The sequence below is a fragment of the Protopterus annectens genome, chromosome 8.part0 (genome assembly GCF_019279795.1).
Source record: "Protopterus annectens isolate FY-2018-M chromosome 8.part0, PAN1.0, whole genome shotgun sequence".
NCBI lineage: Eukaryota > Metazoa > Chordata > Ceratodontiformes > Protopteridae > Protopterus > Protopterus annectens.
In genome coordinates this window covers 721,494,035-721,509,634 of record NC_056741.1, presented here as the reverse complement: position 1 = coordinate 721,509,634, position 15,600 = coordinate 721,494,035, and the positions used below count along the sequence as shown (strand labels likewise).

The 15,600-nt window shown below is 42.7% G+C and overlaps 1 protein-coding gene across 2 annotated transcripts in view; it reads right to left on the bottom strand.

Moving 5' to 3' along the window:
- IRAK1 (interleukin 1 receptor associated kinase 1) overlaps positions 1–15,600 on the bottom strand; it is a 1,465,691-nt gene that overhangs the window by 805,853 nt on the left and 644,238 nt on the right. For both annotated transcript variants that reach the window (XM_044080171.1, XM_044080170.1), the window contains exon 2: positions 7,092–7,259. In XM_044080171.1, the coding sequence (XP_043936106.1) occupies positions 7,092–7,233 (142 nt within the window). In that variant the 5' untranslated portion in view covers positions 7,234–7,259. The remainder of the gene's footprint in view (positions 1–7,091; positions 7,260–15,600) is intronic.

Sequence of the window (15,600 nt, the reverse complement as noted above, 5' to 3'; positions counted from 1 at the left end):
GTTAAGTTGGATGGTAGTGTGTTCCAGATTTTGGCTATATAGTTTGAGAAGAGGGATTCTTCAGCCTGATTGTTTGCTGCGGTTGTCTTTATCAACGATTTGTTGCTAAACTGCAGAGCTTTGGCACTGGTGTATGGCTGTAGTAGGTTTTGCAGGGCAGGAGTTTTCTCTGGTTGACAGAAGATTTTCTGAGCCATAGTTTGTTGGCTAAAGAGTAAGAGCTGAGGAAGTTCTAACTAGTTGAGTTGTCTGAGGCTGTACAGTGATGTGACTTAAAGGGAGAATTAGCTGCAAACCTGGAAATTTTGTTATAACAGGAGTCTATTTTGCTAACTCAGACTTTCTTAGGTTAGTTAATATGGGTGAAGCATAGAGCAGTGTAGAGATAAGATAGGTTTGGGCAATAGCAGTTTTAGTGTTTTTAGTGCGGTATTGCTTGTTCCTATACAATGTACTAAGTTTTTTGTGTACTTTTTTATGATTTGTGATATGTGGATGTCAAATCTCATACTACTGTCTATTTCAACTCCCAGAAGTTTGGTATGAGGTGTGGGTGAGATGATAATGTTGTTTGTTGATACAATATTGAATGCGGAGAGGGATATAGTAGCTTTAGTGGGATGGAATAGCATGAGTTTGTGTTTTGGGCTGTTCAAAATTAGGTGGGAGTTTGTTAACCAATTTTCTGCTGCTATGAAGGACTCTTGAGTTAGTGTTTGTAGTTCCTGTAGAGTAGTAGATTCATAGATTAGTTCTAGGCTGTCTTTGTAGACCATTTTAAGCCTAGCCAATTACCCCATGTGAGAATCAAACCCTGCACCTTGTGTCTATAAGGTAAACGCCTTAACCATTATGCCAACCTCTCACCCCTAGTAGCAGCACATACCACTGTAGAATCACCTGCATACTGAATGATTAAGGCATGTGGGGCTGAGGTGTAAAGGTTGTTTGTAAATATTGAGAAGATCTGGGGATCTAATATGGAACCTTGGGGAACTCCAATGATCACAGGAAGAAGGGGTGACAGAGTTTCTTGCCAGTGTACTGCTTGCTGATGCCCACATAGGTAGTCCTGGAACCAGGCAAGAGTAGACTGACATAGATTCATCTCAACAAGGACATTGATGAGTTTGGTGTGTAAGACCATACTGAAGGCTTTCGATAGGTCTAGGAAGATAGGGGATACATATTTACTGTTACTTCTGTGAAGACTGACAGTGTTAGTGAATGATATTAGTGCAGCGGTAGTACTGTGGTATGCACAGAAACCATGCTGAGTATTGGTTAGGAGCTTGTTAGTTTGCAGGTAATCCATAATTTGGTTATGTACAACTTTCTCAGTATCTTAGATAGAGGGGATAAGATCTCAGTTGGTCGGTAGTTGGACAGATCAGTCGAATTGCCTCCTTTATGAAGGGGAATTATGTGGGAAGTTTTCCAAATGGTAGGGACCTGGTGTTCAGATATGGATCTGTTGATAAGAACGGATACTGGGTAGGCAATTCCCTCAGCAGCTAGTCTTAAAAATTCTACTGGTAAGTTGCCTGCAGCTAGAGTACTGGGTTTTAATTTCTTAAGGAGTCTTTTTATTGTCACAGTTGAGGCAGGTTGAAGGGAGAATGTGGTGGTGTTTTTTCTTGGAGTACGATCGCTGTACTAGGAGAGGAGCTTTGATTTTTGGAGAAGGCTAAAATAGTTTTGGTAAAGTATTTATTAAGTTTCAGAAACCTCAAGATTAGTCAAAGCTAAGTTCAATTCACCAAGAATAGACAACAGATGGTTTGTCATTTGGGTTTTGACATATTCAGTGCCCTGAAGGCCAAAGTGGCAGAGATGTATGCCTTCTTCTCACATCTGTCCATGGCCCTGCTGTTTCTGTGTGAAGGTAAAACATTAGCAGGGATCTGACCAAGATTTTGTACATAGGAATTTTAGATCCTCTGGCACTTTGTAAAACCTATCAGGTCTCTTAGGGGCTGGAGGCTGAAAGTCAGATGTGGAAGAAACAAATGCAAATGCATCAAAAAAGGCCTCCAAAACTGAACAAACAGGTGCTGATGTAGGAACCCTTACCTCTAACAAATTGTAATATCTTTTGCACATCAGAGACTTGTCTTGATTACCCTTCAAAATGCTGCATCGTTTTTGGCTGGTTTCCTTAAAGGAGATTTCCTCAACAGGAGAGTCAGGGGATAATGTGTCTTCATCATTTGAAGCCATTTGACATGGGGAATGACTCTGAGATGAATAAGCTAGTGAGTGTTCGTCTGAATCAGATTCTTCCTCTTTCTCAGAAGAGGAGTCATATTGTCTCTTCTGAGGGAGGGGAGAAAGACATGAATTATAAAGAAAGGAAGGAGGCTTGAGATACAAAATGGCTTTGTATAGGCCCTGTCAAAATTCCATGCATTTCTTTTCTTGAGACATCTGAGAAGGAGAAATATCCTTAGTTTTTGCTTCTTATTCTTTTTAGGGTTTACGTCTGCTTTTACAAAATGCAGCTGATCTGACCCCTAGTGTTCCTAAATTAAGGATCTAAGCACCTCTTTCCTATCTGGGATTTGATGTATGCCTTCAAGACCCTCAGAAATAATGAGCCTTGGTCCTCCCTTCTCAACCTATCATAGCTGTGTGAGAATTAGACACCATATCTACCTTCAGCAGGGTTGCTGTAGCAAGAGCCTGAGAAATGACTGGGCGTACAGTGGGTTTCTGAAATACCTCATCAGGTATATCTGAAATCAAAACTGGGCAGATGATGGTTCAGGTCTAGACCTTTTGAATTTCTTTTTTGGAGCAAATGTGAGATTGGATGCTGAGGGTTTTGTTTCTTTGAACGGGGAAAGGTGCTTCAAGTGTTGAGTTTCTAAGTAGGTGTTTAGGAAGGAAAGACACAAATGTAGGTTTTTGGAACAAATGACTGACAAATCTGACAATTCCTACAGCTGTGTTCAGCCCCAAGGCAAAACAAGCTCTGGAAGTAGAGGTCCTTATAAGGAAACTACCTACCACAATCACACTTCACTCTCTTAGCTGACCTCTAACATATTTAAACACAAAAGTAGAAGAAAAATAGGAAGGTTCTTCAATGTGGAACTTATCTGTATAAGCAAAGACAGAGGTAACACCAATGACCACAAGAAGAAACAGGCTGGCTTGTGCAAGACCTGCTTTTGGAATGGCAATGAGTACCACTTATGTACCCTTACTCCCATGGACTTGGGTCACTTGTCTGATGTACGGCCATATTTTTTTCACTTTGATTCCCTGTCCGGATGCCAGGTTACCTTGATAAGATAACTCAACAGTACTAGAATACTGCAACAGTAATCTATGGAAGGGCATCAGTGGAAAATTAAATGATGTAAAATACAGGGTTAGACAGACTGGTAAGAGAAAACAAGAACAAATATACCATGTCAACGTTCTAAAACCACATTAGGAAATGTAAACCTCTGAAGTTATCTTCATGGCAGAAAAAGATGGAACTAGTGGAGAAAGAAAACTGGTCTCTGTGACTGCGTTGGAGGTAGATGACATGCTATCTAAACCACAGATACAAGAGATAAGGGGGGTTTATTAAGAAACAAGAAAGAATCTTCAGAACTAAATGGCAGAACAAATATGACTCAAACCATGCTGAGACCATTCCAAATGAAAATATTAACTTAAAAACTTACATAATACCAGTGTCACAGAGAAAGACTGACCAAGAAGTACAAAAAATAGTTAAAAACGGACTGATAAAGTAGTCCAAAAGTGACTGGGGCAGTTCAGTTGTGCTAGTCCCAAAGTCTGATGGAATAATCAGGTTCTGTAATGATTTTAGGAAACTGAACAGCATGTCAAAATTTGAGAAGATACCCAATGCCTACACGAACTAACAAAAAGTTAGCCAGCCAAAAATCAAAGAGAAGACTGCCTTTTCAACAACAGAGGGCTTATTCCAGTATACCATAAATTCTTTTGGACTGTATGGTGCCCCTGTGACTTTTCAAATAATAATGGACAGAGTCCTAAAGCCTCATGTCAAATATGTTGCTACTTACCTACACAATGTCATTTTACACTCTGAGGACTTGAACGTGCACCTCACTAGGGCACAGACTACATTAGAATCTCTCAGATGAGCCAGGTTGACAGTTAATGCCTCCTACAGCAAGTTAGGCATGACAGATATAAAATATTTAGGGTGTGTAATACGAATGGGGATTATCAGGCCCAAAAAGCAAAGCAAATCTAGAAGCAGCAAGAAACTAACCTATTCAAAGCACTAAGAAGCAAGTGAGGGCATTCTTAGGGTTAGATGGATACTATAAAAAATGTGTACCCCATTTTGACTTTGTAGTGAGTCCTCTTACAAATGTAATGAGGGGAGTATGCCCATGAAAGCAAAATGGGCAGCAGATAGCAGATACTGATTTTAACTTGAACTGTTATCTTCAGAATGTGTTTTAGCATCCTTTTCAGTAAACCTTTCACAGTATACTAATGCATTAGAGGTAGTCGAAGGGGTAGTACTTTCAGAGGACTTAGTGGGGAAAGCAACATTTTATATGCTTTTTAAGTCATAAATTAAGCAAAGGATAGGACAGCTATTCCATTATCAAAAGGGAATGCTTGGCAATCAAGGTGACACTCATCACTGAGTTATTACCTGCTTGGCAAGAACTTTACACTGGTCACAGACCACGCCCCTGTAATGAAGCTACATAAGCAACAGGGTGGGAATACCAGACTACTGTGCGAGTACGAGAAAGTAGTTGCTCCTAGGCTTTTACTTAAATTGGGCCCAAACCCAGCCGAACAACTACATACAACTAAATAAAAATATTTCAAATTTAGGAAATTAAATCACTCATAATCAAGTACAACAAACTCATCTCAGCAAGAAATAGCACCATCCAGATTACAGATACACCACGGCACTGTTGTAGACACTAACCCACATGTGATACAGATGAGCCTAGCTATGAAGACTCAAGGAGCAAGTCTACATTCCTCATTTGAAAACAGTCCCTGAATGTCAGGACAGGCCAAGCTACATAACCTCTCAACAACTAGGCACAGGAAATCTGGACAAAGCCTAAAATGGGGGGGGGGAGCAAAGGCCCCAAAATAGGGACAGACTTTAAATATTGCTCTTACAAACTGAGAAAGTTGCTAGAATAAAAGGATTTATTTTAGCATGTATTTTCTGAAGGATATGAAGTGTTTGAAAATTAAATGCACAACATTACTTACTAACAACAACCCAAAATGACAGATTAGATTACTAGATCAGTATTAGGCTAACTGCCCTTGGGGGCCATTTTAAGTCTACCCAGCTGCTCTTTATGAGAATCAAACCCTGCACCTTGTGTCTGTAAGTTAAACACCTTAACCATTATGCCATCTTCCCATCCCTGATTTGCCAGAAAACCATTTTATGAGGGACAGACCAAGCATATGAGGCAAAAATCTGGACATTCTGTGAAAATCTGGACAGTTGAGAGGTATGCTATCAGCTACATGGAAAAAGTGTGGCTGCTGACTTAGCCATGACACAAATTTCCCTAGGAAAAAAATGAGGGATTCTTAAGTGAGACTTCCAGTTAATAATGTTCATAATGTTCATGTTAACAAGGCTCACCCTCCAGCAGTCAAGGTTCAGTGTCACCTGTACTTCAGCCTTCATCCACCTGGTCCTCCTTAGTATTCAGAGGTTGAAATCATACCACAGCTCACGGCTAGCAAAAATGGACCATGCATACATAGCAAGGAGCAAAGAGATCCACAGAAACGGTCAGAAGCTGAGTTATAAAAGTCATAAAAATGTGGTATAAACATCTTCCACCAAAAAAAAGTCAATTATGTGCACTTCCCCTTGTATTAACTAGACTTTTTCATCCACAAAACACTTTTAAAATTGGTAACAGTAAAGGATAAACTTAAAATTGCTCATTTAGAATAAGAGAGTGCAAAAGGGTGGTGACATAACTGACAGTGTACTGACTATTTAGCTTCAAAATGTGACCAAAACGTTTCAAACAGCAACAGTTATAAAACAATTTCTAAATAATCACACAGACAAAAAAAAGAACAGAGCTTGCTCTTAATCAAAATGGTCAACTGGAATTTATTGTAGTAAAGCAGCCTTCCATTACAGAGACCCTGTAAAATAATATACAAGTCACAGTCAGGCACACAGATGGCAGTAAACCTGTGCCTTGATTGGAAGTGGCCAGTAGTCTGGAAACCACATAAAACTGTTGAATTTGACTGGCTTGTTTGACATATACATGAAACATTTAGGAATGTTTTTTGACTGGTACACTGAAGCATCTGTATGACCACTAAATGAAGTTTCTTATCATGTACTAGCATTACAGTTCAGTTATAACAATACTGCTTAATGCATATGTTTATATTATATATAAGTGTCACCTGAAGAATGAACAGTAGAAAAGACAGACACAAGGGACTATTTGAAAAGGTGAAGCTCTTGAACCTTAATGTACAGAATTTATATTAATGCTTCTATAGAATCATGCTTAATATGCTTTCCTTTAACAGAGAAGTCTGGTTATTACAGTTTTCCTATTAAAATATCGTTGGCAAATGTTGGGACAATGGATCCCTCGTCTGCTGTTGATGACTCTGATGGCTGGAGAAGGTGATGTCCTGGTCAATTAACAAAAGGAGGGGTAATCATTTTAAGGTAAAGAAAAGGGGAATCCAATTTTTACACCAGCAAGGCTGAATTAGATGATGAAGCAATAACAAAATATGTTGTTTTTTTAAATGCTTTCTTTTCCAATAAAAATAAGAGTTGAGGATTGTGCCCAGAGCATATCATTGTGCTACTTTCACCCCTGTAATGTAAACATAAATCTCAATTGGTGATTATGTCACTGTGTTCAAGTGCTTCAATGCACCACTTGGCTCAGTGCATTATACTCAAGAATTACATACTTTGTTATACTCCTCCATGTAATACAGTATGGTTACAGTGAAAAAGATTAAGTTTAAATAGTTCAGTATCATTCTCCCTATAAAGTTTGCTTACAGTCAAGGATGATTTCATTTCATCCCTCCTCTCTAGTACTTACACTCCAGAATAATGTCTCGTGCACGAATTAGCTTCAGGTCATTCAGAATGTGTATAAGATCGCTAGCAGTAGCATTTCTGTTGCTCCATTTCCATATCAGTTTCCTGGTGCGCTGCTCCTCCCTTTCTAAGTTTAGAAGCATAGTCTGATCATGTATAATACAAGAAGCTGTTGGAGAAGAACGAAGAATATTACGACATAATTCACAGTCAGAGAGAACATTAGGATAGAGACACCAGTCTAGTGTTCAAAAAGCTAGACTGCATACATTTCAACCTGCAAACTTAACAATCACAGTAGAGGATCAGACCGATACTTTTCACAATAGAATATCTTCATTTACTACACCTTATAAACAGTTGGTGACACTGAATCTCTGTAGAAGAATACTTTATTTATTAAGGTATGTATACATGAACTGGTCTAGCTTTACAAGGGACATCAGTAACTTTAGGCAGTTGAAAGGTATGACAGGATGACAAAACACTGTACTTACTCTGAAGGCTGCAGTTCTATAATGCAATAAAAAGTATTTCAGAAATTAAGCGCCATCCCCTACTGACGCACTTATGTGCTACAGATTCTGCATAGTGAGACCAAGACTTGCTCTGCTGTTTTATGTATGCTACTTATATCAGATTCCATAAAGGGTTAGCCAGGTTAAAAAATTCATACACACATACACTAAGAAAAAAAAAAAATCTAAACATAAAGGTATATTAGCATAGCAAAATATAAAGGTTTTTTTTTATAGTTTTCTAGCAATGCAGTTGATAGTTTTACTGGTCGTTTCTTATGGATCTGAAAAACATTAAACAGTTGAAAACAGCAAAATGGGATGTTACAGGAACTGCTTCTTTATCACTCCCAAAATATAAACCCATGTAGTCAGTGCAGTCTTCAAAACTCAAAAAACTAAACTAACAATGCTGTATCAATCACATCACAGTGACACATTCAGTCCTGTGTCTACTCACAACAAACCCAAGAGTTAAAAGGAAGAGGAAGTAGAAGTCAGACAGAGTATGAAACTGAAGTTGCCAGGATGTATAATGCATCACTGCAGTACTACAACCCTCTACATGCATGTGAAGGGTATGGCATGAAGACTCAAAACCACTGGGCAACAACTAAATGTCCTAACTGTTGTGGATGTGTAGGTGCTTACCACACAAGATCAGAAAACTTTTTTCATCAGTTTGATGAAGTGAACTCCCTTCCCAGAAAATCGGCAAGCCACTGGTAAGATTTAATGCAGTACTTGCACAAATTATATGCTGCAGCAGCATGTAATAAAACCTGCAATAAAAACTCTATTAGAGTGAAGTGCACAGTAACACTGCATCCTGAGTATTTTTTTTCAAAGCTGTGTCAAGACAATGAAAAAATAGAAGTTATGTTCTTACCATAACGTTCCATGTTAGTTGTCTTCTTCTCGCCTTCTTCTTGCTGGATGGGTTCGGAGCCGACCTCGGCTCCGACTCGGCCACTCTAAAAGCTCGAGAGTTGGTTCCACCGGCTCGAGGCTCCCCTTATATCCCACAATGCTAGGCGAGAGTTACCTCAGATCTCGTTTGTAAGCTAACCCTAGCTTATAATAGTAACAGAATAACTCTAAACAAAGTCCACCTCTAACAACAGGGAGAAAGAAGGGTGACCTACATCCTGATTCAGGAGATATGCAAGCAGCATATGCCTAAGAAAAGAGGTGGTAGAAAGAGAGGTCACAATCACAACTCCTCTAGGTCTGTCCAGGCCAGGGGGAAGGAGGGTGGGGCGAAGAAGAAGCGAGAAGAAGACAACTAACATGGAACGTTATGGTAAGAACATAACTTCTATATGTTAAGTTGTCTATCTCGCCTTCATTCTTGCTGGATGGGACAGCGTCCCTAGCACCTTGTCCCGGGTGGCCTAACGGAACAGACTCCTGAGAACAGTGGAACCAAAGTTAGCTCTATGCCTAGAAGCTAAATCCAACTTATAATGAGAAATGAAAGTGTGAGGAGTAGCCCAAGTAGCCGCTGCACAAATGGTGTCAATAGGCAGTCTGTCTTGGAAGGCTAAGGAAGTAGCCAAAGCTCTGGTAGAATGGGCCTTAGGTTTATTAGGCAGCTTTTGGTGTCTAATCTCATAAACAAGGGTAATCAGAGATGTAAGCCATCTAGATAATGATACCTTTGAAACCGAAAGTCCCTTTCTGCCTTCTGCATAGGAGATAAACAGTTGGTCAGATTTTCTGAATTGTTTTGTTCTATCCAAATAGTACCTCAACTGACGATGAACATCTAGCCAGTGTAATTTTTGTTCAGACCTATTGGAATATTCTGGAAAAAAGACAGGGAGGTCAATGCTTTGATTTAGATTTGACGTTGAGACTACCTTAGGCAAAAAGGACGGGTTGGTTCGTAAGGATACCCTGTCCTTATGGAACAATAGATAAGGAGGTCAACAGCTGAGTGCATGAAGTTCTGAGACTCTTCTAGCTGAAGTAATAGCTACCAGAAAAATAGTCTTCCATGATAGCAATTTTAAAGAACAGGAGGCTGCAGGTTCGAAAGGGGGTAGAATCAAAGAAGTAAGAACTAAATTTAGGTCCCAAGGAGAAGGAGGATTTCTTATAGGAGGTCTGAGAAGAAAAACTCCTTTCAAAAAGGCTTTGCAAAGCTTGTGGGACATTAAGGCAGACTCAGAAATACCCACATGAAAGTTAGAGATAGCTGCCAATTGAACTTTAAGAGTAGAAGGAGATGAACCTGCATGGAAGAGTTCAGCTAGAAAATCAAGGACTATTTGGATGGAAGCAGTGAAAGGGTCAATGTCCCTTCCTTGAGCCCAATATGTGAAACGTTTCCACTTACTCAAATAAATCTTCCTAGTGGAAGATTTATGGGAAGCTATCAAAATATCTCGAACAGAGTGAGATAATTGAGGAAGCCTGGCTAAGGTTGGAACTGGAGGAACCAAGCAGTGAGGTTCAGAGAGGGGAGGGAGCGATGTAACTGACCCGATTGATGGATCAAAAGGTCTGGAACTAGGTCCAGATGCCAAGGTCGCTCCAGTAAAAATTGATGTAGAAAGGGGAACCACACCTGTCGAGGCCAGTAAGGAGCAATGAGGATCAACGAGGCCTTCTGAGCGATACCTTTCTGTATCACTTGAGAGATTAGTGGGAAGGGAGGAAATGCATACAGAAGTCCCCGGGGCCAAACTTGGACTAGAGCGTCTCTGCTGGGTTGGCCTGGTAAAGGGAATAGGGTGAAATAATGTCTGCACTTGCTGTTTTGGGGAGTAGCAAAAAGATCGCAGCAAGGCTGACCCCACTTGAAAAAAATCTCTCTCACAACAGAGTCTTTCAGAGACCACTCGTGAGGCATGAGGATAGCTCTGCTCAATTTGTCCGCTAATTGATTGGACTTCCCGGGGATGTGCGTTGCTATCAGAAAACGCTGAGAAGAAATCGCCCATTGCCACAATCTGAGTGCTTCTTGACACAGGGGGTAGGACCTGGTTCCGCCTTGTTTGTTGATGTACCACACTACAGACATATTGTCTGTCTGGATTGCAATCGTTCCCAAGGGGAGAGAGTCTTGAAGGGCTTGCAACGCTAAAAGCACTGCTCTCATCTCCAGAACATTTATGTGCAAGTGGCATTCGTCTGGTTGCCATATGCCCTGGACCGTCCTGCCCTGATAATGCCCCCCCACCCGATCAGGGAGGCATCCGTTGTCAGAGTAGCAACTGGAGGGGGAGGGACAAAGGGTCTTCCCAACCAGAGCTGAGGGGAAGACAACCACCACATGAGATGATTTCTGCACGCCTGCGTGATCATAATGGTGTGGGACATTGGAAGTTGCTGGTATGACCATTGTGTAAAGATCATCCATTGAAGGATTCGCATGTGGAATCTGGCTAATGGAAGCAGAGGTATGGCAGCCGCCATAATTCCCAACACTTTCAGAACTAACCTGGCTTTGATTCTGTTGTTGTTGAAAAGGAGTGAGACCAGTCTGTGTATGTCTGTTATTCTCTGATCTGTTAGCCTCGCAGACATGTCTACTGTGTCTAGATTTGCGCCTATGAAGGTAATAGTACGACAAGGTGACAACACAGACTTTTCGCAATTTATTGAAATGCCTAACTTTTGACAAATGCGAAAAGTGTAATCCCTGGCCATCAGAAGGAGATGCTTGGTGGGAGCTGTGAGGAGCCAGTCGTCCAAATATGGAAACACCTGGAATCCTTGTCATCTCAGGTGAGAAGCTACCACTGCCATGCATTTGGTAAACACCCGGGGGGCAGTGGTGAGACCAAAGGGCAGGGCCCTGAATTGAAAATGACTGGTTCCCAGCCTGAAGTGGAGGAATCTTCTGGAGCGTCTGTTCATTTTTATGTGATAGTACGCATCCTGAAGGTCTATAGAGCACATCCAGTTGCCTTTTTCCAATAGGGGAAGGATGGACTGCAGCGTGACCATCCGAAATCTTGTTTTCTTGACTGATCTGTTCAAGATACTGAGATCCAAAATTGGTCTCCAGTCCCCTGTTTTCTTTGGAACTAAAAAGAACCTTGAGTAGATTCCGGATCCTTGCTGGTCTGCTGGAACTGGCTGAATTGCTCTTTTTGCAAGCAGTTTTGAAATTTCCAAAACCGCTAGATCCCTTTGTGGTGGAACATCTGGAAGGGATTTTTTGATTGTTTGGAATGCGAAGAAAGGGGATAGAATAGCCTTCGAAATGACGGACTGTACCCATTTGTCTTGAGTCAGGGATAGCCAGGCTTTTGGGTACAGTGACAACCTTCCCCGACTGCCTCGAAGGTGGGCAGCCGGGCAACACCTCAGGGATGCTGAAAGGGCTTATCAGAGAAGGCTTCTCGATTGCCCTGGTTCTGGAGCCCCTGCCTCGAGGCGGCGTCTACCATTGTTATTCCCGCCTCTGCCTCTGGGGGAACGACTTTGTCGTCAGGCGAAGTCCCTTGATTTTGTTCTGGAACCACATTTTCCCACTTTTCTGGCCTTTGGGGTAACGCCTAGAAGGTGTAGAAAAACGGGCTCCGTCGGCAGAAAGAGTCTTGCCATCAGTCTCGCACCTAGTCAAGGTTTCTTTCACTTGAGGACCAAAGAGAGATGATCCATCAAACGGGGAGTTAGTGAAAGACGTCTTGAAGGGGTCCGCAAAATTGCATAGCCGCATCCAGGCATGCCTACGTAAGGCCACACCTGTCCCTGCGGCCCTACCCGCTCCATCAGCCGCATAAGAAAGGAGGCGCATGGAGGAGTTGGCTATGGAGTTAAGGGTAGCCATCTGAGTGTTCATTTTATCTTGAAAACCCGCAGCTGTAGGATCCTTCAACATGTCACTCGCTTCTTTAATCAAGTCCCTTTGAAGACGAGTGAAATGGCACAGGTAGTTCAGCGACGCATAGTAAATGTCGCTGACGAAAACATCCGCTTCCGTACCTGTCCATGGACCTAGATTCCTTGTTAGGTGGATGGACAGGTACTGAAGGATCAGCTAGTTCCTTCTTAGTGGCAGCAGCTACCACCATAGCATCCACAGAAACTCCTTTTGTCAAGAACTGCTTGTCTGCTGGTGCCGTTATGAATTTGGAGGGTCTCCTGGGAGTGGGGTCCACTGAATCAGGAGCCGTCCATGCCTTTAGCAACCACCTGCATGAGGGGTCAAAGGGGGGGGACACCCAGGAGGTGGAAGGGCGAGAGCCAAACGCCTCAAGATATACAGATTCATCCTCCGAAGGGTTAAGGGCTGGCCAATTTCCCCTCTGTTTCAGGATCTCTAGAATGTCTGCAAAAGAGACATCTTCAGAAGGGGAACGGGGGGAACCCTCGGAATCATCTAAATCTGTGTCAGATGTGATGGACTCAGGTGAGTCAATGTGTTTCCTCTTACACTTCTTCTTCCGAGGGGGCTCTTCTGCGAAATCAGGAGAGGCCTCGGAAGAGGATGAAATCCCCACAGGGGGTTCCTGAGGAGCTGGCTCTCTGCTGTCCGGGATGAGGGAGTGAGTCGACTTGACCTGAGGCACCGTAGAGGGAGGGGCGGACGGCGCCGACTGTGGAGTAGAGCCAGGCTCTAACACACTCCGCATGACCTCGAACACACCCCTGTCAGGCAAAGCCAGAGGTCCCCGCTCCGAGAAGCTGAAAACCTCCCTCGGCACCGACAGTGATGGCTCCGAGGCCGATGTCGGAGCCGAACTCACCAGCGCCGAAGCTCCGAGAGGAAGAGCAGGGTCGGACAAGGGTCCGATGCCACTCACCCCCTCGGAGCCGACGATGGAAGTCCGGCGCCGAGATTCTTCTAAGGAAGAAATCGGAGCCGACGATGGAGCCGAAGACAATTGTATCGGCTCCGACGCTACCACAGTCTCGGTTCCGACACGACCCGGCTCCGAGCTCAACGGAGTCGGAGGAGGAATATATTGATGGACAGGGGCAGGCATCGACTGATGAGTCGGGCTCTGCAGCATCTGGGCCAGTGCCTCGGACTTAAGAAGTCGACTCACTACCCTCTGAAGGTCATGATCCGACAGCCTCGATGACCTAGAGGAATGAGATTTATGGCTCCGTTCAGACAGCAGGAGAGATCCTGGAGCCGAATGAACGGAGCCAAGGGATGGTGACCTGGACCTCTTCCTCGATGTCGGCTCCGAAGATCTGGTCGGAGCCGACATGGGAATCTCTATTACCTCGGCTCCAGCCGGAGCCGAGGGAACCACAGAAACTGTGGACTGAGACTCATCGGCTCCAGCTGGAGCCGATGTAGGCGGAGGTTTAGAAGCCTTAGGTCTCGGCTCAGTTGCTGGAGCCGAAGACCTAGAAGCCTTGGAGGGCTTCCCTGAAGAGACAGTAAGGGAATCCTCAGGCTTGAGTAAACCTCTCAAAATTAATTTATTTTTTCTTTCCTGCAGGACCCTGGGACTGAAGCCATGGCAAACAGCACAGGAGTCCTGCAGGTGCAAAGGCCCCAGGCAGTAGACACAAGAAGTGTGACCGTCTGTCAGAGACATTTTCTGACAGCACGCATCACACTTCTTGAAGCCTGAGACCTTTGATTCTTTAGACATCACAAAAGTGCAATCACACACACAGTCAAAAAAAAACACACTGATTACACCCTGTCTAGTTTTAGCTTAAAATAAAACAACTGACTAAGTTTTAAATTAAGAAAATAACACACACACCCACTAGGGAAGGAAGAAGGCCTGAAGGCCCGAGGGAAGAACTTAAAGTTCTTGTGGGGAAAAAACAGGAATTTTATGAAAAAGGGGCAAGAATTCCTCTAAACTAAGGGAAATAAGTATAAAATTTAAAATTAAAGGGGTTTAATTACACTAACTTTACAAGAAAGTCACTTACCAAGAACCGGTAGAAAACCAACACCTCGATCGCTGTAGCGGCAAACGAGATCTAAGGTAACTCTCGCCTAGCATTGTGGGATATAAGGGGAGCCTCGAGCCGGTGGAACCAACTCTCGAGCTTTTAGAGTGGCCGAGTCGGAGCCGAGATCGGCTCCGAACCCATCCAGCAAGAATGAAGGCGAGATAGACAACTTAACATGGTATTGTTTTACAATTCTGAAAACAGAATGTGTGTGCTACCTACACAAAACAGACTCCTCTGAATGTGATGCCACAAGACTTTTGAAATATTTATCTCGTAAATAAGTAGGTGCATTTATCCAGTCCATTGGGATGATATTTACAAGGTAACTAATGTCTCGATTTGAAAATAGCCATTCCAAACACAGTGACTATAAAATGATCTGACACAACTCTAAAAATGGTCACGGCAGATAACCAATTTTGCTAGGTTTCAAAGGAAGACCGGCAAGCATGTCAGTTGTGAAACTTATTATGCCCCTAAAAGGAAAAGGTTTCTTCAAAAGAAGAAGGAAATAAAGTGAAGTAGAACCCCCTTTAAAAAGTTGCTTCATTAGCCATGTCATGCCACAGTGCTTCCCTCCACAAGCTTACAACAGACATAAATAGCTGATGCATACCATAACTGTGGGACAACTGAAATCTAAAACACATGTATACATATGAAAATTTAGAAACACCTGCATGCTGACAGCCTGGAATAACATAGAAGATAGAACCTTTTACATTTGGCAGAGCAGATATCAGGTGAAAGGATTCCTAATGGCTTCATTCACCTCTGAAACCCAAGCAGGCAGATCCAGCAGGATCAATTGATTTCAATCAAAAGATACATAATGAGGTGGATTAGACTTGAACTCCAACTGGGAGGAACCTTTTCAGCTTCTAAAGAAAGTATGTTCTGAAATGCCTTAGACCCGAGAGTCCAAAATGTCACTCTTGACAGCCACCAGGGATGATAAGGATACATTCTGAGCTCTCTTCCTTAAATTTTGACATTACGAATGAACTTGGAAAGAATGGTGGGAAGGCATACAGGATTCCACACTACCATGATATGGAGAATGCTTTCACCACCATCCCTTGCCCTGTTGCACTCAACAGAAAA